The sequence below is a fragment of the Ursus arctos genome, unplaced genomic scaffold (genome assembly GCF_023065955.2).
Source record: "Ursus arctos isolate Adak ecotype North America unplaced genomic scaffold, UrsArc2.0 scaffold_12, whole genome shotgun sequence".
NCBI lineage: Eukaryota > Metazoa > Chordata > Mammalia > Carnivora > Ursidae > Ursus > Ursus arctos.
The window spans coordinates 44884599-44908057 of record NW_026622786.1 but is presented as its reverse complement, the minus strand read 5'-3'; the positions used below and the strand labels follow the sequence as shown (position 1 = coordinate 44908057).

Sequence of the window (23459 nt, the reverse complement as noted above, 5' to 3'; positions counted from 1 at the left end):
TCCATGTAGCGATCTTTCACCTCCTTAGTCAAATTTATTCCTAGGTATTTTATTCTTTTTGATGTAATTATAAATACTACTGTTTTCTTAATTTCTCTGTCTGGATAGTCCATTATTAGTGTATAGAAATATAACTGATTTTTATATATTTGGTTTTGTATCCTGCAACTTCACTGGATTTATTAGTTCTAACAGTTTTTTGGTGGAGTCTCAGGGGTTTTCTATATATAATATCATGCCATCTGCAAAGAGCTTTACTTCTTCCCTTCTTTTTTTTTTTTTAAGATTTTATTTATTTATTTGACAGAGAGAGAGACATCCAGCAAGAGAGGGAACACAAGCAGGGGGAGTGGGAGAGGAAGAAGCAGGCTCTCAGTGGAGGAACCCGATAGAGGGCTCAATCCCAGGACCCCGGGATCACGCCCTGAGCTGAAGGCAGGCGCTTAACGACTGAGTCACCCAGGCGCCCCTACTTCTTCCTTTCTAATTTGGATGCTTTTTATTTCTTTTTCTTGCCTAATTACTCGTTAGGACTTCCAATACTATGTTGAATAAAAGTGGCAAGAGGGGGCATTCTTGTCTTATTCCTGAACTTAGAAGAAAAGCATTGAGCTTTTTAGCTATAGGTTGGCTACCATGTTGGGAATACTTTTGATAGGCAAAGAACAGAAGCAGCAAAAATAGTTACAAGGCGATTATAATAATACAAGAAAGAGATAATGGTGGTTTAGATGAGAAGGAGAAGTAGATTATGGATTTTTTTTTATTATCTGATGCAACTTAATATAACAAATTTGAGCTCAAACAAGCTATCCTGTGCAATGGAACATGCTAGATATACAGAAGTAAACAAACCATTGCTTACTCTCAAAGCACTTTCTAAAGTGGCATAAACATGTAAATTCCTAGTGATAACACAAGGAAGAATGAAATAAATCTAAAGAATGGTGCAAAATTATTTTGTGGAATCACTCGAACCCTTTAAGAAGGATGTATCTTGTGAATTGGGCCTTTAGGAGGGCAGAGGATTTCTACAGTCAGAGAATAAGAGTTAGATAATTCCAGTCTGAGAACATAGTAAGAAAAATGCCCTACATCAGGCAAAAGATCTAATCTCTTTAAACCTACCTGAGCTGTTTAGAGTCTGTTCCATGCATATGTGGTCCAGAGGCCAGCCAAAGATTTAAACAGAGTCTGTATGCAGATTCTGGGGCTCCCTTTCTTAGACTCTTTTCTTCCAGGATCTCTCCTCATTTTCTAGTGCCTATGCATGACAAGCCGGATTCTAGGATGACCCCAAGATCCCTGTCCCCCGGTATACATGCCAAGGATAATCCTCTACTCCTGAATATGGAAAGAACCTACAAACATGATTAAATATTACTCCTATAATTATGGTTCTTCATATGGCAAAAGGAAAATTTTCCTGCATAGGCCTGATCTAATCAGATGGGCTCTTTAATAGCAGAGAATATTTCTCCGGTGACCACACAGAATAAGAAGAGAAACATGTCCTTGCTGCCCAGGAAGAAAGCCAATGGCCATGCTTAGAACCACTCATAGGAACCATGTGGCAAGACTCTGTAAGCATTCTCCAGAAGCTGAGAGTCATCCCTAAACAACTATTGGCAAGAAAACAGGGACCTGAGTCAGGCAACCACAAGGAAATGAATTATTCCAATAACCGGGGAGCTTGGAAGAGGCCTTGAGCCTCGGATGAGAATCACAGTGCTAGCTGACACTTTGATTTTAATCTGGTGAGCCCAGTTAATCTGCACTCAACTCCTGACCCATAGAAAATGTGAGATAATAAATGGGTGTTGTTTTAAACCGCTAAATTTGTGATAATTTGTTACAAAACCATAGCTAATATACTGTGTTGCCCTGAATTTTGTCCTCTGGTTCTTTAAGCAAGCAAACCCTGAGGCTTTCGTAAGAATTTTAATTGTTCCCTACGATGCAGATGGGGTCTGCCCTTAGGGTAAATTTTGTAAAAATAAAATAAAAAGATGGAAAACTGACTCCATGCCCTTCCTTTCTTCCAAGTGACTCCCCTCCAGAAGCTACTGTCCCCTTTCTACTGCCTTTAGGTAGCTGTCTTTTACATTTTGTCCAGAGCTTACAGTTGTCTGGAGGAAGGTTGATACACTATAAATACTACCTGTTCATTCGGATTCTGGATACCTTCTGAAGGCAGAATGAATATGATTTGCTGGTGGATTAAAAGCAAGAGAGAGTATGACAAAGAGAGAAGTCACAGATTATTCTTTCGTTTTTGGCCTCTGCAAGTGAAAGGATGGAGTTGCCATTTACTGAAGCAGGGAAGACTATAAATATAAGAAATTGCGTATGTGAGTTTAGAGTTTAAGGAAGTGTACTGGGCTAGATATAGATATTTGGGAGTTGTTTTTTAAAGCCATGAGACAGAATTAAACCCTCAACAAATTAACTCTAAAGAGAAATGAGAAGAGACCCAAAACTTGAGTCCTGGTACAATCCAGAATTTAAAGATGAAAAGGAAACGTGAAACTAAAAGGGGAGACTAAGAAAGAAAAGGTGAGAGAGGAGAAAAATAGTGAGAAGTAGTGACCTCGAATCCAATTAAAGAATGTTGCAAGCACAAAGGAACGATTATTTGTATTTAATGCGGTGCCAAGTAAGATGAGCTTTGAAATGTAACCTTTGAATTTAACGATGAGGAGGTAGGCTTTTGTATCCTTGACAAGATCAGTTGTAGCAGAGTGTTAGAGAAGAAAGTCTGATTGGGGTGGAGGATACATGGAAAGAGGAAAGTAAGAGATGCAAATTTAATCGGCTCTTTAGAACAATTTTGGTGACTAGAGAAAATGGAGCACTACCTTGAGGAAGAAGTGGAGCCAAGAGCTTTATTTTGTTGCTTATTTCTTTTTAAGATGGAAGAATTTATAGTATGGTTGTATGGGATTAAACAATAGAAGGGGAACATTGGTGATGCAAAAACTAGGAAGGAATTATTGTTAGAGCAATGCCCTTGAGTAGATTAGTACACAGTGAAGGAAGTGACCTCAGTTAGAAAGGCAAAATTCATCCATAGAAATGCAAGTGCAGGCAAATTATGTGGGTTTAGACATTGGTGGGTGGTCAATGTAGTAGTGGGAATTAGACATTTGAGGAAAGAGGAGAAGGTACAAAATAGGTATCTGGAGTGTGAGAGAGTGAGTGAGCCAAAAATGTGTAATAGGCTCTCTAAGCAGTACTGAGGGTCCACCTCAGGTTAGAGGGACATGATTTTGAAGTAAGACCAGTCAGGATGGATTTAATCAAGATAGGGATTTTTTTTTCCCGAAAGTGCATGATAAGGCAAGGGGGCTGAGGCTATATGGAAGAGAGTGATTATGATTGCCAATGAAATCTAAGTTAAAGAAGGGAGGAAACAAGGTGAGCAAATGCCAGTGAAAAGATATAAGATGAACAGGCAAACCATAAGAGACTCTCAACTATAGAGGATAAACTGAGGGGTGATGGAGGGAGGTGGGTAGGATGGGCTAAATGGGTGATGGGCATTAAGGAGGGCACTTGTGATGAGCACTGGGTGTTATATGTAAGTGATGAATCACTAAATTCTACTCCTGAAACCAGTATTACACTATATGTTAACTAAGTCGAATTTAAATAAAAACTTGAAACAAAAAAAAGAAAGAAAGAAAAGATGGTAAGATGGACAAAAAAATAAGAAAGATATATTAGATAATATGTAGGTGAGTAGATAGATGCAGGCATATGTTTATACATAGAACAATATTAGCATAAACACGGTTTTTAAGGCAGAGGGATAGATACATGGAGGTTTATTAAATTGTTCTCTAATACTTTAGGGTATATTTGCAAAGGTTCACAGTAGAAAGTTGGTTTCTTTAAGGTGACAAGATGGTTCATGTGGTTCAAGATTGTTGGATCAGGGTTCCAGAAGAAGTAAGCTAGACAGGAAGAAGATTGAGCCTAGATAGTGATCTGATGGAAATTGACAGGATGGAAACATGGAAGGGTTGCAGACCTTGTTAGGCCCCAGGAGCTAAGTGACTACCAGGAAGATCGAGTGTAAGGTCAAGGCAGAAGAGGAGGCAAAGGAACCCAGAAGTCAGGCCATTGAGTTGCACGGATAATAAAAGCACTTAGTAGTGTTAGCGTGATGGGAGCCAAACACTAAAGCCTTCAAAGAATGAGGGACAGTGACTGGTGCAATAGCTTCGTAAACTGGTGGTTTTTAGAAGAGAAGCCATTTAGAAGTTGCAATGACAGAAAGGAAGACCCAGAGCTCCACTCACCCCATCTATACCCCCACCGACCTAGAGGTACCAGGAATAGGCAAGAAAAAAACAGCTTTCACTTGAGAGGGCTTGGGGGAAACAGTGTCCTCAGGGGAGGGCTAGATATTAAGGGAGAAATTGTTGTACTAAGAATCTAAATTAGTTACTGCGCCTGAATGTTAAAGTGGGCTAGCCACCTCCTGGCAGTAGAAGTTTCATAAAGGAGGAATGATAGGTTATACAGTCCCTGGGATCCGACAAAAGGAGGCATATAATTTCTTCCAAGGGGAACAACATTTGCTAAATTCCCAGCATTTTTTCCATAGATCCATAATCGTCTTTATATCCTGAGCAACCAGAACAAAGTTTGAAATATAATCAGAATACAATAAATGTTTGTTTAACCAAACTCATCTGACACAGAAGTTCATAATGAACAATGTCTTTAATGGCAGCTTTTGAATATAAAAAGCTTATCTTAACCCCTAAAATAGGGCATAGTCCTGAAGTTTCCATTGATCTTAGCTTTGAATCTGAGATGGCATTTTCAAAATGAAGCTAATTATAAAGTTTGCTTTAGCAGTTCTTCTTCCACAGACACAGTGTGTAGTATATTATAAGGCACTGAGATAGTTAACAGTTTTTAGTATTCACTTTTATTCTTTCATTTTGAAGAGGAAAACCTGCCATTTAAAAGCATGCAAAGCTAATTAAAGCTTTTCCACTATTTCATTATCTGAATGTAGTTGCAAATTCTGACTTAAAACTCTTATCAGAAGGAAACTCAACATCCCTCCCTGAACAGCAAATGAACATTCAATTAACACTTCAATACAAGTGTATTTTAAATAAAAATATACTTTATTGTTAATCTCATTCTTTACAAATGCAAATACCCAATTTTAAAATCCAAAGAGAGTTGCCTCCTTTTTATTCGTTGGGGGAAAAAAGTCTTTTCTTTATTTACAGGGAAGACCTGAATTTTCTGAAGTTGTTACCAAGTTAGAAGAGTGTCTCTGCAACATAGAGGTAAGAACTTTAGCTTCTGAAATATGTCCATAAAAAAATCTTGAATATCCAAGGGTGTTGGGGCATGGGTAAGGTGGTGCTTGTAGAAAGTAGGTATGAAGATCCATAACTTCATTCATATATTTACACTGTTCATTAAGTTTCTAGGGTGGACTGACTGAATTTATAGGGACAAAGGCAAATTCAGCACAAATTTGGGCCTTCCAACAAATATCAGTCAGGCAAATGGGCACAGGCAAGCCCAGCTTGAAAAAATTAATATGTAAAAATTTGAAAATACAGCAAATATGTTAGAAGGTAATTATTTAAATCAACTTTTTTCCATACAAAAGTTCCTACGTACAGTGAAACATAAGTTAAAATATTAAGCCACTGTCTATGCTCAATAAGAAAGGGAAATTATCACTAAAATTAGTGCATAAATTAATTGGGATGCATTGCTTTATACCGCACATATGTTGCATAAAGTGATATATGTTGGTAATCAGCCTAATGGAATTTTCTTCCCTTAATATCAAGGAGCTGTTTGCTTTAATTTTCTCTCTAATTGCCTTAATTTTCTATACACCTGGTCAGGAGATAGCATTTGAAAATAAGCAAGGAAGCTAACACATGAGCACTAATTCAAAAATAATAATATATTCCCAGTGCAAATGAGTGCTGCAAGAGACAAGGGTGGACATCACACATATAGGCTCACAAAACATGTGCAGCTGATGGGAAGGAGCAATACAGGGGAAACAGCATCAACCTGAGATTGCATAGCTAAATCCCAAAGTGGAACCATCCATTTTTTTTACCCTAAAGAAAAAAAAAATCTCAATTTAGAGTCACTAGAACCCAGTGTATTGGGAAAGGGTTCCAGGTCTTCAAGTGCAGCGAATGGCTGTCTCATAACTCTTCAATGGAACTTCTAAAAAGGAAGCCTTTTATGTAGGAGGCGGTTTCAGTCTTTGGACATTAAATGTCTATCCCCTTCTCTTCAATCCTAAAACCCACAAAGCAGAGAAAAGTAGTAGTAGTATAATTGGTGGGGCTTTAGCGGCCCCTACCAACAGGAGCATCTGCCAGAGGCCTTGAATCTTGAAAGACACTTTTAAGGCTTAAGTTCCAAGTGTCCTCCCACTTTGAACCTTTGTGTTTCACAGGGCAAAACTGCTCCAAGCCGGGGGATATGGCCAATTAGATGAGCAAGTAGATTCCAGAAACAGAGACAATGGTAGGGTCTCCTAAACTAGTATGGCTTCTTACATTGACCGAGCCTCTTAGCACAATCTCTGCCAGTAGAGAAGATGAATAGCTATATGCAAAGGAACTTGTCGGACTGAGCAGCACTAAATAATGGCCCAGAATCAGCTTTAAGGGGCTTGCTTTGTGGAATGCCGTATCTTGGAAGTTAAAACGGTAGGGCATGTCTGAAAGCCTGAACGTAACCTCACATACCAGAGTCAAAGAACAGCAGTAAGAATATCGCATGGTGGCTGTATGGCTTGGGAGCATCACGCATGTTAGCAGATGATAAGCTCTTTGGGAGTTAGAATGCGAAGTAGCTGTCTTGCCACAAAATAAAGGGTGGGTATCGTTGCTCTCTCTTCTGACATGGCCAAACGAAATAGTACCCAGTTGTGTCCTTTTAAAGGGATAATTATAACTGGAACACAAATTTCAGGGGAGAGAGATCAGAATGATGAATGGCTTGAAAATCATGTATGTGAGAACCAGTTAAAGGAACCAGAGATGCTTGTCCCAGAGAAGAGAAAATTCAGATGAGCCCAAGAGCTGTTTTTTAAACATCTGAAAAATGATCATATGGTAAAAGGATTGGCCTTGTTCTCTATGGGCCAACAGATGGAAATGAAGTGTAATCATGGTTTGGTTTTTTAGGAGAAAGAACTTTCTAATTGTCAGAGCTGTCCTAAGATAAATGAACAGCTCTGGAGGCAGTGAGGTCCCCATCACTGGAGACTCCCCATCAGCTTGCATAACTAACTTGAAAAGGAGGCACAGAAGAGATTCAATCATTGAAGAGTTTGAAGGTTCATTTCAACACTGACATCACATGATTCTCAGAGCTTTACTTAGTAATGTCTTGGCTACTCTGAAGAGCCTAGAATTTACATATATTTTATTTTTAAGCCAAAATCTACTGTCAACATGTCTTATGAAATTATAATGTCAGAGCACTAGTGTTCTCAGTTGGGTTAGGTAAACAGCAAGGTCGTCAGAAATTCAAGAAAACTACTCTCCTATTTTTTTTTCTTCTCTTTCTCATTTTCTTCCCTCAAACTCTTCTATTTTCTAGCTACACTTAACTATTTGTAACTATTTTTAAAAATTATCCTCCAACAACTCTCTTTAGTCTTCATGCTTGCCAGACATTAAAGCATCCTTCATTTTATAAAAGGGATATATTCTTGGGAAAATGTGTAAATTCATTTTACATAAAGGAAATAATTTCATATAAAGGGGATAATTTTAAGCTACAGTTTAAAGGAACTCTGCCATGAATCTCATCACCATAGTGAAAAATGTAATCTTTTAACCATTAAATAATCGCCTTCTAAATATCCATGTTATGAATCTGATTTGAGCATACCATGTTTTCTGAAAGATGAGTATAAGTTGAATGGGCCAGCTCTCAGTATAGAACTGGGTCAAAAAAGCAAATTAAACTAGCCATGTGTTGCCATCAGAGGCCGATAGGAAAAGCCGGAAGCAAGCTGAGATGAATAGAAATTAAAATACGAGAGATCCTAGAATAGAAAGCTAAAATAAATCCGTATTCTATTCTATGCCTTAAGCCTGTTGGATTTATGAAAGGATTGAAACTACCCCTTCTTCACTCAGCTGATGTCTCCTGCATCAAGTAACAGCAGTGGGTCTCTCTCACCTTCCTCTTCTTCTGACTGCTTGGTGAGCCGGGGAGGGCCTGGACGGAGCCACGTGGCAGCTTTAAGGAGTCGTTTTGAATTGGAATATGCTCTAAATGCAAGGTCCTGTGCTACCTGGTCCCAAAGGTGAGTGACAATCTAAGCAACAATCTCATGGTCCAGTTAACCCAATTTGGTTAGTATCAGTGGGGGATTTACCACCCCTATGGCAAACTTTGAAGTAAGAGTTTTAGCCCATTTTTCTTATAATCTATTAATGTTATGAGACCAAAAAATAAAAATTTCATTATTTATTTGTTTAAGATTCCTGAGTTGCAAGTAACAGCAGTTACCTCTAGCTTAAGTGAGAACTGTCTAGCTACAACAACAAAAGGATTTATTGAAAGTATTTTGGGGTTATCTTATGGCATCCAAGGAAGGGTTCCTTGCGTAGGAACCAAGAAACAGCTTTGAGGATCTGAGCACCAAAAGTTCAGCATACCGAGGATGACCCTACGACCCAGCAATTCCATTCCTAGGTATATACCCAAAAGAATTGAAAACAGGTACTCAAACAAATACTTGTACTCAAATGTTTATAGCAGCCCTATTCACAATAGCCAAAAGGCAGAAACAACCCAAATCCATTAGCAGATGAGCAGATAAACGAAATGTGGTATGCACATAATAAAATATTCTTCAATCATAAAAAGGAATGACACACTGATACGTGCTGCCACAGGGATGAACCTGGAAAATACGCCTTCATGTGGAAGATCACATATTATATGATCCTGTTTATATGAATATCCAGAATAAGCACGGGAGTCAGGTCAGGCTGCCCTAACAAAACACCGTAGACTGGATGGTTTAAAGAACAGAAGTTTATTTTCGCACTGGGGAGGCTGACAATCTGAGATCAGGGTGCCAGCACGGTCAGGCTCTGGTGGGACTTACAGATGCCCACCTTCCTGGCTTACAGATGGCCGCTTTCTCACTGTCTTCTCACGTGGCAAAGAGAGTTCTGCAATCTTTTCACCTTTTTATAAAGGCACCAGTCCTGTCAGGTCAGGGCTTCACTCTTCTGACCTCATCTAACCTTAATTGCCTCCCTGAAGGCCCTGTCTCCAGTGGTCACATAAGGGGGTTAGTGCTTCAACATAAGAATTTGGTGGGATGGGGACACCACTCAGTCCATAGTAGGTAATATGTAAATCCATTAAAAAATTTTTAAAAATTAAAAAATAAAAACAAAGCAGACTGGTAGTTGCCAGAGGCTGGGAAGGGAGAGAAATTAGGAATGAACGTCTTACTGAGTACAGGATTTTATTTGGGGGTGAAGAAACTATTTTGGAACTAGATAGAGGTGGTTGTAAAGCACTGTGAATGTACTAAAGGCCACTGAATTGTTCACTTTAAAATGATTAATTGTATGTTATGTGAACTTTACCTCAAAAAAAAAGAGCAAAAAAAAGGGGGGGAAAAACAAAGCAAAACAAAAAAATCTTAAGTGAAGGAGCAAGTCAGAAAAAGAGACAAAAAAAAGTTCAACATTCTTCCATCGTGAGCTCTACCATTTACATGCCCCAGTTCCCAATAGACAGTCTCTTTGTCTCTCAGCTTAATTGCAAAGTTTCTAGGGGAGATATCTGTTATGTATTGCCATAATAATTCTCTGTAAAATCCATACCAAAATTCAAGGATATATAATCATAAGTATTTATTTCTTGCTCATGTGTCTGTGAGCTGGTTGTAGGTGACATGACTGAGCACTGAGATTTTATCCACGTCTATCCCACATATCTGTCCCTATCTTTGGACCAGCAGCTACCTGAGACATGTTCTTCTCATGGACAAAGGCTAGGAACTCAAGAGGACAGGCCCACCTTCACAGGCCCATTTAAAGCCCATGTTCAAGTTGCACCCTATGGCATTCTGTGGGCAAGTCACAAGGGAGAGAAAATATATATACTCAACCTCCAGTGGAAGGAACTGCAGAGTCACTTGGCAAAGGGCATAGATAGAGAAAGCATAATGAATTAGGAATAAATGCAGTCTGCCCTGAGAGAGAATGAGATTGGCCCTTTTTGGATCAAATGGCCACCCCTGGTCTAAGCAAGTATGGCTGGACTGGCAGTAGGGTCATATTTCATTAATATAAACATAAAAATATATATATATAAAATAAACCCCTATTCTGGATGGGGAACAGAAAAGCCAGTCACTTGTGAGCTGGGTGGATACCATAGAAAGCATACACTGCAACCCATGGAAATCTGGAAAAACTGGCTTAAAATCTCTGTTCTTTCGCATGAGCTCCAGAGGATTTGCACATGAGTTGCTCTGCATGTATATTCATACACACGCATAAATGCCTCCACACTCACTCGCACATTCCATCATCACAGTAAACTTTTTATCCTGAAGGTGGAGAAAGATTATTTGGAGTTAGCGAGGCTCTTACACCATACACAAATGGCTAATGTTGCTTTTTTAGCTATAGTTATTATATTCTTAGTCTAACGAAAGAGTTGCAGCTGCAGCTATGAAGAGATGGGAATCTGAATCATGAAGCCTTTAATCTACAGAATGTCATAAAATTAAGTACTAGTAGGTTTGATTGATAACCAGGCAAACTGGACACAATTCTTTATTAGATTCCAGTCTCTTATATAATTTCATAAGAGACCCATAGGCCAAGATTAGATTAGGTTCAGTCACAGCATCGTCTCCTAGTTCCATCTGCTCTTCTTATTCTTTACTTGTGGTTTTAAAATTAATCCTCTGAACAGTCAGACTTTGATATTTCCAAAGCACAGTCACCTGAAGCCTGTCTACTTTGAAGCAGAGGTTAAGAGCGTGAGTTGTGGAATCATAAGACTTGAGGTTCGATCTCAGCTTTGCCATTTACCAGCCCAATGACCTTGGACAAGTTACTTAAGTTTTATACATAAAATAGAAATAATAATACCAGCTTTTAGGATTGTTGTTGAGAGAGGCAGTATTGTCAGAGGAGTGATTGATTATAGATGACAAAAAATACAAGCTCCAGTAATGTCAGTAAGTCATAACACCTTACAACACATAGACGGCTACACAGCATGGGAGGCACAGCTGCACTCCCAATAGGGCCTTCAAGAACCCAGAGAAATATACCACCGCTCATAAAACTGCCCAAGTGGGGTAGGAAAAACCCATCAGGCCCTTTGAGGTGTTCCTTTTGATAGTCTCATAACATTTCTTATAGCTTTCTGGCCCTTCACAACTGTTACAGAACTCTGCTAAGTCTTTGTCTCTCTACTTGGTTCAGATTTCTCTTAACAATATAGTACATCCTGAGTATTTGCTGAAAGGGTCCATCAAAGGTCCGTTTGTTAGTTGTACCAGTCCCTCTAGCAAGTTCAGTCTCTGGACGGCTTGAAATCAACTCCAGAAATAGGTAAAGCATTCTGCTAAGCTGTAAGATGTACTCAGGTAGGAATCATGTGTATTTTATTCATAACCATATCCCTAGTATCTAGCAGCATGGCTGGCATAAAGTCGATATGTAACAAACATTTGTTTCATAGATAAAGAATTGGATAAATGGGCTCAATAAATCATAATTATTATTAATTCAGAACATAATCAGTGAAAAAGCTTTAACTATTTTTGCTATGCTTCCCACGTATAAACCTGTCACTACTGATTGCCTGCTGCATGCTGGGCACTATTTCAGACCCTTTGAGGAGTCATCTAAGTAAGCCTCAGGAAGTAGGTATTCCAATTTTGATAGATGAGGAAACTGAGCCTGGGGAAGAAGTAACTTTCCTAAGTTTCTGGAGGCAGAGCTGGAATTCTCACCCAAGACTCCTCTGTGCTTTCTGAGTGTCTCTGGCGCAGGAGGTGGCACTTTTCAGAAGCTTGATATATTTTGCCAATACTTGTGTTTGCTGGACTTCTTCCAGCTTCTTCTGGAAGCCAGTCAGGGAAGGAATTCAGCTACTTCTCCTCCGCCTGCCTTTTCAGCTTTTATTATGAAAGACAGAGCAAGTGAGACCAGAGATCAATAGGTTCTTAAAGTCAAAGAGCCTGAGGATACGGGAAAGGAGTAACTTCAGCAGGGCCCGGGGTTCAACAGCCTGGAAGACAGTGGCTCTCAACTTTGGCTGCACATGAGAATCACCTGGGGAACTTTTACGAGTACCAATGCCCAGGGCCAATTACACCCAAACCCATGGGGGTGGCACCCAGACATCAGAAGCTTTTAAAGTTTCCCGGATGAAAAAAAGTAAATACATGAAAATGAAGTTTCTGAAATGATTGCAGTGTACCCCCAAGTAGGAGAAGCCGGCTAGAAGGGAATGCCGCAGTGCTAACCTGCCAGTCACTTTGGGGAAGGGCATGCAACCAGTGGGATCCACGAAGAGGAAAGTGAGGGCAGACATAAGCCAGCAGCTGTGACCAAAGGACACCATTTTGAAGCTTGATTACCTGTGGGGTCTCTCCCAGAAATCCTTACAGTGTGCTAGTAACTGCTGATCGGAGGGACATTCTAACTTGTTAAAATCACACAAGGTGTAATTTTTAGCCTGGCATCACCCTTTTAAAATACAGGTACAAGATTTGGCCTGTGGTTCTGACTAACGTATGCTCCCAATTCTGGGCCTCCCAGCCGTCCGCAATGTCTTAGAAATGGTACATTTATTTTTCAGTTTGGGGTTATGAAGTTCACAGCCTGTAGTTTTATAACACGTGATTTGATGGCGGTTTTGGTTGTTTTTTATTTGCATATTTGTTTTTAATGATTATTGTTTTCCTTCATAAAATAAATGTCAAGGTGGGAAATTGTCAGATTACTTTCTCCACAAGTAACGGGGACCTACTAGCTCCCACTGAAACCACAAATTGTCGCAGTCTGAGATTGAGGAAGGCTCTCCTGAAGTAACTGCCTCTTTTAAAATATTTTGTGTCTCCAGATATATTTGGAAAACTAAGCATGTGGCACTTGCTCCTCCCACTGGGTATGAAATCTCTCCCATCTTGTACATGGATTACATCATATAAATTGAGAAATGACAAAGTGATACACAACCTTTCGGATGCGAAAACCAATTAGTGTTTGTGTGGGGCTGGGCTCTGAGAATAGAATGCTGTGACCTAGTTAGCTGTCCAGGAGACGAAAACCAGAGATGCAGGGACTGCAACTGTAAAACACATAGATTTGGAATTAATTTCTCACATTACGAAAGGGTCCATCAAAGGGTTCCTTTAAATAGAAAGCTTGCCTAGTGCACTTGGAATGCAATTCAACTTATAAAAGTTGAATGTAAGTTATAACATTTTAATTTACACATAGTTTTTCCGGAATGCAGCAACTGTGTAAGAGGATAGCACCCTGAAACTGATGTTCTTAGGAGGAATGAAAAAAAGGAGAGTGGTGAGGGGATTGTGGCCATTTGCTGTCCTGGAGCAAAATGTTTATCAAGTAGGAGCAACAGCGGCTCCTCCTTATCACCAAAGGTCAATACTGCCCTTTTTAGTCTACCACCTCTCCTCCATACTTCTCTGTGCTGACACTTCCCTCAGGCTCCTTAAATGCGCTCTTTTCTTTCACACCCTGTCTCATCCCCAATTTATTTCTCTTGCCCCAGCTCACCACAATCAGCAGTCTGAACAGCAAGCCTGTGACCACTTTAAACTCCTCCTCCCTTGCTTCTCTTATCTTCATGAGTTTTCTTGTGATTTCATGCAATCCATGGCTCCAGCCTCTCTCTCTCTCTCTCTCTCTCTCACACACACACACACACACACACACACACACAGAGTTAACCCCCAGTCCATATGTCCCACCTTGACCACTCTGCTTCCTTTGTCTTGAACTTCTCTCCCATTCTAGCTTCCTTATGATCTGAATCCACTTAACCCTTACTGCCAGCAAATAACTCTCCTTCTGTAAACTCCAATTATATCATTACCTTACTTTAAAACCGCCAATAATTCTCCATTACCTCTAAAATTAAGTGAAATTATGTCATCCTGGAATCCCAAATGATCAACGGTACATTCTCCAGCGATACCCCCCACTGAGCATCTTATGTCCCGGTGGTTCTAAGCAGAGAGATACTGTCATTTCTTCTCTTCTCAAATGAGTACTGAACTTCCTACAGTGTTTTGGACAATCCCATGAAATAAAGAATTATCCTGCACAAAATAGCAATAGCATCCCTGGTAATGCATACTATAGACAAATTAGAAGTTCTACTATATCTCCCACGTACCCCGTGTTTAACCTACTGTCAACCTATCCCCGTATCCTATATTTTTTAACCTTGACACCCTGCCCAATCTTGTCAAAGTATTAATAAGCCGTCAGTAGTAGCTCAGTCAGCTTAGTCACTACGTCATAAGGGAGTCCTTTCTGAGGCTACCGACCCCCACCTACGCCTTACCAAAGGCCACAGCATTTTGTGCCACTTTCTGTACTTATATTATTTTGTCTTATAATTATTTATTTTTAGCTCATAAATACTTTAAGGACAGAAATTGTCTTCTCTTTTGTTTTTATTCAGGTGCCTACAATATCTCATTTATAATTTAACTGTATGTGGTGAATACTAAATATATTTATTTATGATAAATTAGAGGAATCATTAGTTGGACTATGAATGCCATACTTTGTATTTCTGCATTTTAAGTGAGTAAAACTCTGGCACTCACAGTTTTTGATCTCTACCTTCCTATCAAGTTCAGATATGTTCTTATCCAAAATAATGAACCACCAGATAATTCAGACTTTTTTCTACACCACTCTATCACTGTTAGAGCATTAAATGTCTACCTATTTCTCTTTAATGAACAAAAGGATAGAATGGAGGTACCTGAACTGTGTGAGGAGAGAAGCGACTGATACATTCATTCCCAGTGTGTTACAAAAGAGAGAGACAGAGAGAGAGATTGCTTTTTGTTGAGGTAGTTAGGAGAGGTCTCAATGAAGAGGCAGATGATGGAGATGTGGTCCAGGTATAGAGAGAGAACAGGATAAACAAACAGGAAATAATGATTGCAAACTTTCTTTTTCTTCTTTCCTAAAAAAAATAAAATAAAAAATAAAATACAAAGGCATCCCTTCCCAACTGATGTGTAATAGTATTCTTTTATTCATCAAGGATCTATATTTAGATAGATCTGTTTTCAGTTTTTCTACTCTGTTCCATTGGAATATTTGTTTATCCCTATGTCAATAATACACAATTTTAATTACAGTAGCATTTTTAAAGTCTTAATATCTGGTAGCGTATGTCTCTTCTTGGCTATTCTTGATTTTTCTTGGCTTTAACTCTTCCATATAGATTTTATAATCAGTTTGCATTTTCTATACACAGAAAAAAAATAAGATTTTGATTATAGATTTTTTTCAAGTTTATTTTTTATTTTTTTAGTAATCTCTATACCCAGTGTGGGGCTCAAACTCATGACCCTGAGGTCAAGAGTCTCATACTCTTCTGAATGAGCCAGGCAGACACCCCAGATTGTAGATATTTTAAACCCATAGATCGATATGGGAAGATCTGACATCTTTATGATATTGGGTCTCCCCGCCATGAACTTAGTGGATTTTTGTATTCATTTAAATGTTCTTTAATATCTTTTAGTTAGATTTTATAATCTTCTCTGTAAGGTTCTTATATACCTTTTGTCATATTGATTGTTACATTCATTGATTGCTGAAATAATTTGAATTCATTGCTACCATATTATTTTATTCTCTCTAGTTTTGTCTTTTTTTCTCACCCTACCCATTTTTGTTTTTCTTTGGATTCTTTGAATATGCACTGTTTTTCTTTTTTTTTACTTTTAAAAACTCGTATTTTTTATTTAAATTCAATTTAATTAACATATAGTGTATTATTGGTTTCAGAGGTAATTTAGTGATTCATCAGTTGCATATAACACCCAGCACTCATTACATCAAGTGCCCTCTTCAATGCCCATCACCCAGTTACCCCCATCCCCTCACCCACCTCTCCTCCAGCAACCTCAGTTTGTTTCCTATAGTTAAGAGTCTCTTACGGTTTGTCTCCCTCTGTTTTCATCTTATTTTTCCTTCCCTTCCCCTATGTTCATCTGTTTTGTTTCTTAAATTCTGCATATGAGTAAATATCATATGATATTTGTCTTTCCCTGACTGACTTATTTCACTTAGCATAATACCCTCTAGTTCCATCCATGTCATTGCAAATGGCAAGATTTCATGCTTTTTGATGGCTGAGCAATATTCCTCTGTGTGTGTGTGTGTGTGTGTGTGTGTGTGTGTGTGTGTACACACCACATCTTCTTTATCCATTCATCTGTCGATGGACATCTGGGCTCTTTCCATATTTTGACTATTGTGGACATTGCTGCTATAAACATTGGAGTGTATGTGCCCCTTCGAATCACTATGTTTTTATCCTTTGGATAAATACCTAATAGTGCAATTGCTGGGTTGTAGGGTACCTCCATATTTAACTTTTTGAGGACCCTCCATACAGTCTTCCAGTGTGACTGTTCCAGTTTGCATTCCCACCAACAGTGGAAGATGGTTCCCCTTTCTCCACATCCTCCCTAACATCTGTTGTTTCCTGAGTTGTTAATTTTAGCTTGAATATGCACTGTTTTTCTATTCTTGGTGGGTGCCTAGAAACTTTAACATATTTAACTTAACAAATTCTGTATTTAACATATTTGTTATTAAAACAAAAGATCTCCCAAAGGGTTTTGGAGCATTTTAGTTGCAAATCATTCTCTCTTGAATTATATGATATTTCTATTATTTTAGTTTCATCATGATTTTTTTAATTCTACATCTTAGATATTATTTTAATTGTTTTATCCAACTATGGTTCATTTAGACTTACCCATATTACTGCTTCATTATTAATTGCACTGATATTTCACACTTTCCTCCTAGATCATTTTCCTTTTCCTCAAATATATCTTTAAAAATTCCTTTAACATGACACTGTTAGAAGTAAACATGTGGGGGCACCTGGGTGGCGCAGTCATTGAGCGTCTGCCTTGGGCTCAGGGCGTGATCCCGGCGTTGTGGGATCGAGCCCCACATCAGGCTTCTCTGCTAGGAGCCTGCTTCTTCCTCTCCCACTCCCCCTGTTTGTGTTCCCTCTCTCGCTGGCTGTCTATCTCCTTCAAATAAAAAAATAAAATCTTAAAAAAAAAAAAAAAGAAGAAGAAGTAAACATGTGAAAACATGTTTTATTTTCCCTCTTTCTTGAAAGATACTTTAGTGAATATGGGATTTTAGGTGTTTGATTACTTTTCTCCTATACCTCCAAGATGTATTCAACATGTTTCTGACTTTCCTTGCTGCTGTTAAATTTTCATCTATGGATCTAATTATTTCTTTTATTTTCAATCTACCCTAAACTGCTGTTAGCACTTCTCTTTGTCTTTGGTATCCTACATTTAACTATGGTGATATATAGTTTTAATGGATTTAATTTATCTTGCTTTGAATTTGTTGGGTGTCCAGCATCTGAGAATTGGTATCTTTTATACATTCTAGATAATCTCTCACCACTACCTCTTCTAATATTTCTGTGCCCCATCTTCTTATTTCCCCTTTCTGGAACTCAAGAAGTATTTTAGATCTTTTCATTCTATTTTCCACATTCCTCAATCTCTTTATATATATTTCCCACAATTTGCTTTTTCTATGATGCCTTCTGGTAATTTCTTCAAATCTGTCTTCCAGTTCACATATTCTCTTGGTAATAGGATTTAATATGTTGTTCGGTTCACTACATTTCAGTTTCAAGTTATTTCTAATTTCTATTCCATATCTAGAAAATGTGTGTGTGTGTGTGTGTGTGTGTGTGTGTGTGTGACAGTTTTGAAAGTCTCATGTTTCTTCCACATACTTTTAATGGATTATTTTCTTTCTTCAAACACATTTATTTTATATTCTATATCTGAATGTCTGTTATTTCTACTCTCTGCAGTCTTTATATGTCTAATTATGTAGTTCATTGTTTCTGCTAATTCTTGCTCCTGGTTTCATCATATATTTAGATTTGTGTTTCTTCTGTGGAAGAAACTTGGAACTTTATCTCCAGCAAGTTTTTTGGCCTTTATTTGGTGTAGGTTACTTCACAGATGTTTGTGTTTGCTCTTGCTAATCATATAGGTATACTAACGCCCCCAGGACCACTTCAAAACTTCCACTTGGAGTTTCTCATAAAACACATGCAGTACTATTTTCTGTTTTAAAACTTGGATCTTTGTGGACTATGAATGGGACTTCTAAGGGTAAATATTTCATTTTTTAATTTTTTTTTTCATTTACCTGGAGCCAAGGACAAAATGGACACTTATCCTCTGCAACTCTTTATGTAGAGTAGATTTTATTTTTCCTGGTTCACCTGGGGTTGTCCTTTGCAGATTTTAGCTTTACACCAGTGTTTCTCATCTGACCTCCCACCTTGCTTGAACCCAGGCTGTGTTTCCCCGTGTGTGGTTCAACAAAATTCAAGCTTTAGATGAACAGGAATCCGTATCTTCATAGCACTTACATCAACCTGCAGTTATAATTTTAGCCAGTCGTTTATTTTTTCATTGGTATCTACACCAACTAAATATCATGAGAGCATGAACTTCTTTTCTTCTTTTTGATGCTCTCTCTCCAGTACTTAAAACAGTGTCTGGCGTATGGTAGGTGCTACATACCTATCTGTGAAGAAATGATCATGCTAGGCCCTCGCAAACACTAATGCTGTTGGATCTTCACCACAGTCTTGTGAAGTAGGCCTCGTGGCTTCTGTTTTTCAGGTCAAACAAACTGAGACTCCAATGAGTTAAGTAATTTGTATGAAACTACAGTAGTTAATAGTTGAACTTGGGCCTGCTGGTAGAGTTTCCCTTATACCATGCTGTCTCTGGAGGCTCGGCCCGACCAGAATGCTTGAACCATCTGTAGGAAGCAGGAACTTGTATCGTCTGGTTTGGGCTTTGAGAATCAGCAGAGAGCTGCCTACCTCTAAAGTTCTGCCAGCTCCACTGGAACCTAGAGCACTTTCAGTCTGCAGCCAATACGACCTTTGATTGCAGGGAAATTGTCCCTTTTCACTCCGACTACCTCTGACACCAGCCAGTTTACCTCAGTTTATGCCTGCGCGTGACAGACCTTTACAATCCGCTGCCTGCACTGATATAGACGTAGCCTGAACATGGCGAACTCCATTTCTGCTGCACAGGCACCAGCTTGTCATGGCCCAAACCTGCCCTCTCGTCTTCTTTAATCATGTCTCTGGAAACCACCTGACTCGCTGGCCACATTTGAAAAGCCACAAAACCCAATCAGAACATATAAAAAGATAAACTCTTCCCTTCTAGACAACATGGGACCAGTTTTGAGGATAACTCTACTTTAGTATGATTCCTTTATTGAATTAAATACATTCCAAAACTAGGCCTCTTTTTTTCCCACTTCTTCATTAAATATATTCTCTAGTACAGTAGTCAGTTGCATTCACTGTATTTTCTTTTAAGGAATTTTTAGCTGACAATTTGGAGCAACAAATGGCCTATCTAATGATGAGGATTGCAAGAATTTTTTAATCCTGAAAATGAAAAGAAACACTGCCCTTTCTCACTCAAAAACACAACCTTCCAGCTGATTCCACTTAGAAACAATTTTAAGATTTATAAATGTAAGGAGACACTAGAAAGATAGCATCTTTGGTTCCTGAACTGTCTCTTTACTTACTAAAAATTGTTGATTTAAAACATGACATGTAAAGGATTTACAGAAGACCTCGGTGTGTGTCACAGCACAACAGCAGCATGTAACTCTCACTCCAGCAACGTCTTCTGAGCTTGTAGGAAGAGTTCGTCTTACTAAGTCACTTGGCAAGTTCTATGGGCCTTGCTCGCATTGTTTGTATAATGAGGAAAGTAAAACGTTGCTTGCCAAATCTAGGGACAAGAAAACTTTTTTTTCTCAGGATATTTATCACCTCTAGGACGTGTGATTTTTGTGACATTCACTTGCTGAAGGTCAGTTATCAAGCTCATTAAGGGTCTGCACTGAAAATATATAAAAGCCAAAGGAGAGCGGCTAGAATCGAAGCAAGTGCCATAATGCCTGTCAGGTGCCTTTTATCTCTTTCTTGTTAAGCTCAAATCTTTTTGAGGTGGCCATAAATCTTTCTAATTAACAAAAACACAAAGTTTCTTAATGCCATAGGGTATGGGGTTGAGAAAGAAAACATAGAGTTGTTCACGTTGATATGAGGGTGTGAAAGTACTTGGTATACGTCCTCATTATGTCCCCAAATGTCATCTAATAAGAAGGAAAGATTAAAGAAAGTGGAGAGGGGTCTTGCAGGAAGTTAGAACTGTTTCCATGAAGGGCCAAATAAGAAGCATAACTCAATTTATAATTGTATACCTCTCCACCACAGCCCTAGGTGCCATACCCAAAAAGCACTACCGTGAAATCAGCAAACAATTCCCATTGGCACACACACACACACACACACACAGTGGAAAGAAAACTATAAATCGATGGCTAGTGCCCTCTGCATTTTATGTTGCTGATATCCTACAAATCATCAGAACTGGAAATAGTCTGTGCTGAAATGTGATAGAGCTCTTTGTAAGAACTTCCTTTCAGCCCATGTGAACCCAGAGCAATCAATCTTATTAGAGGTTCTTTCCTAGTTGCCTTGCTCTCCAGCGCCACCTAGCAGTCAGTTGAGAAACCACACGTGGGGCCTCCAGCCCTTTTCGCTGCTGTACTGAGAGAGGCTTTGAGATTTCACACTGAACAAAGGCTGAACTCAGCCTTAGTTAGGAGCATGTGAAAGAATGTCATTCCTTTCCTTCAGGTCCTTGACTTTTAAAACCACCCTGAGTTGGAAACAGCCTTTTTCCACGAAAAATGTAAAAGAACATCAAACAAAATATCCCGTTCAGAAGAAGTGATGAAAATGGGAAATTAATAAGGGAAAATACGAGAAGAGCCCTCTGTGTGGAAAATCGACACCTTTTCATAAGTTTTAAGGACCTGCATTTATTGTCAGGCATAAAAGATTTACATGAAAAGAGTGAGCGAGTGACATATTTAGGTTACAACAGGCACTTGAGAGAGAATGAGATGCGGCTCTCGGTGTGGCTATTCTGACGCTGGATTTTCTTGTTCTTTCCTATCATCCTTCAACAGAGCTCGTTAGCAACCTAAAATGGGCTCCCTCGTAACCCCAAGGGTGAGCCGGCCTGCGTTTCCCTCTTCAAGCGTTTTGTAATACTAATTAACTAATTCCCAGCCACGGGAAGGGAACCTGCGAAGATGCGCCAGAGGCAAACTGCTAAATAAACGGTGACAGATTTCTCAGTTTTCAATTAGATGAAATGACATATTGGGACAGCGAATAGCCTGACTTCCTAACGATGAGAGTTTTATGAGTTTTGGGTTTGTTTTTTTTTATTATTATTATTCCTGGAAATGAAGAGAAACCCTAGCACTTCATTCATAACCAAAACCGTGGGCCCAGGCCCACTCCTGCTACATCAAAGCCCACAGATCATGCCTTTGGCGGTGACTTTTGTGTATGACCGAAGGCAAACCTTGGCCCCAAAATGCTGCTTTTGAGACTGCTTCAGCTCTACTGAAATGTCTGACAGGACACAGCACGGGGACCAAAGAGAACAACCGGCCTAATTAAATCTGTACAGGCGGCTCTGAGCGCCCTTCCACAGCCGTGACTCCGGCTCCGGCCCCGCCCTGCTCCCTCCTGACTCCACTGTTTGTGCCCAGAATCTCTTGCTCGCATGGCAACTGTTGCTATGTTTGTAGTCATAAGAAGTGGGTGATGCTCGTGTCTCTGTAATGATTCAGATACAAGAGCAATGATTTCTAAATAGATTTCTGAAGCAGCTCTTACAATGGCTCTGCACAGCTTAACAGGTTTAATTCCTCATAGATGGGTTTTTTTTCTTTTCACGTTTTGCACCTTACATGCGGACTAATTCAAACCCCCGTATAATGCAAAAATGACAACATGCTTCCTTTTCCTTTGCTACTATTTGAAACAAAGTTTTTTTTTTGTTACAGAAGACATTTCACAAGTTATTGTTTCTTATTTATCTCCTTGGCAACTATGAGATTGAGTTTTTCTTGGTATGTAGGTAAACAGCTAAAACAAACTGAAAAAAATTGTGGGTCCAGACAAAAGGTAATTCCTGTATTAACCAAAGTGGAATGAAAAATCTCTCATTTTCTATTAATGAGCAGATGTTTTAAAGGCCTCAACTGCAAAGAAGTACGAAAAAGTCACTAATGGACGGATATGTTTATCTTCCTGAATCCTCTTCCAAAGAGACAGGAAAAAAAAAAAAAAGAGGGAGGAACAAAGGAAGAAATCTTCATACTTTGGCCTCCACCAAGCACCTATTTTCCAGCCAGTGCTAAGTACCCCCCTACTGAAAACTGGCTGCTAACACATCCTAGGCCCTCTGGGAGATAATAATTGAGATGAGACCTTATTCATTGACGGCGTTATTAACTTGGTCAAAAAGGAAAAGAGAAGACACATTATATATTTTGATCACTTACTATGTTCCAGATACTATTGTGCATTTTTTCTTTGCCAGTCATATCATTGACTTATCACAACTCTTCCACAAGGTAGGAATTATTTATCAGTATTCTACAAATGAGAAGACTGGAGCACAGAAAGGATAAATAGCCTGCCCAAGGCTTTGCAACTAGTAAACAGCAGGGCCAACACTGAGCCTAGATCAGTCTGACTGCAAAGCCCATGATCTTTTGACTACGTGCTGAGCTGCAGCATTGTGAATCGGAGAGCTGCTCTCATACTAATCAGCTGTGTGGCGTGGACAAGTCCCTTCCTGACCTGGGTGTCACGATTCTCCTCTACTCTAAGGCACGTGAACTCTTGCTACTCAGGGTGTGGCCCACATAGCAGCAGCAGGAGCTTGTTGGAAGCTGAGACTCCCAGGCTCCACTGGAACCTATAAATCACAATCGGCGTTGCGATATGATTTGTGAATGGACATTAAAACTTACGAAGCACAGGGCTTACCAATCTCTGCTAACACTTCTAGGTCTAGTATATTGAGAATGCTGTCCCCCTTATCTCTATATTTCTAAATCCAGCTCCTCCAAGCTTGTGTCATCTTTCCTTCCAAGCTTTCCTAATCCCAACTTTATGCTTGATGAAAAGATTTTTCTCTCTTCTAACCAAAGTTTCATTTACCTTAATTACCGCTTTCT

The 23459-nt window shown here is 39.1% G+C and overlaps 1 protein-coding gene across 3 annotated transcripts in view; it reads left to right on the top strand.

Annotated features, from left to right (window-relative positions):
- The window catches only part of TNNI3K (TNNI3 interacting kinase), a 308994-nt gene that overhangs the window by 251693 nt on the left and 33842 nt on the right, over positions 1-23459 (top strand). For all 3 annotated transcript variants that reach the window (XM_044383733.2, XM_057310556.1, XM_057310557.1), the window contains 2 exons: positions 5256-5315; positions 8163-8332. In XM_044383733.2, the coding sequence (XP_044239668.1) occupies positions 5256-5315; positions 8163-8332 (230 nt within the window). The remainder of the gene's footprint in view (positions 1-5255; positions 5316-8162; positions 8333-23459) is intronic.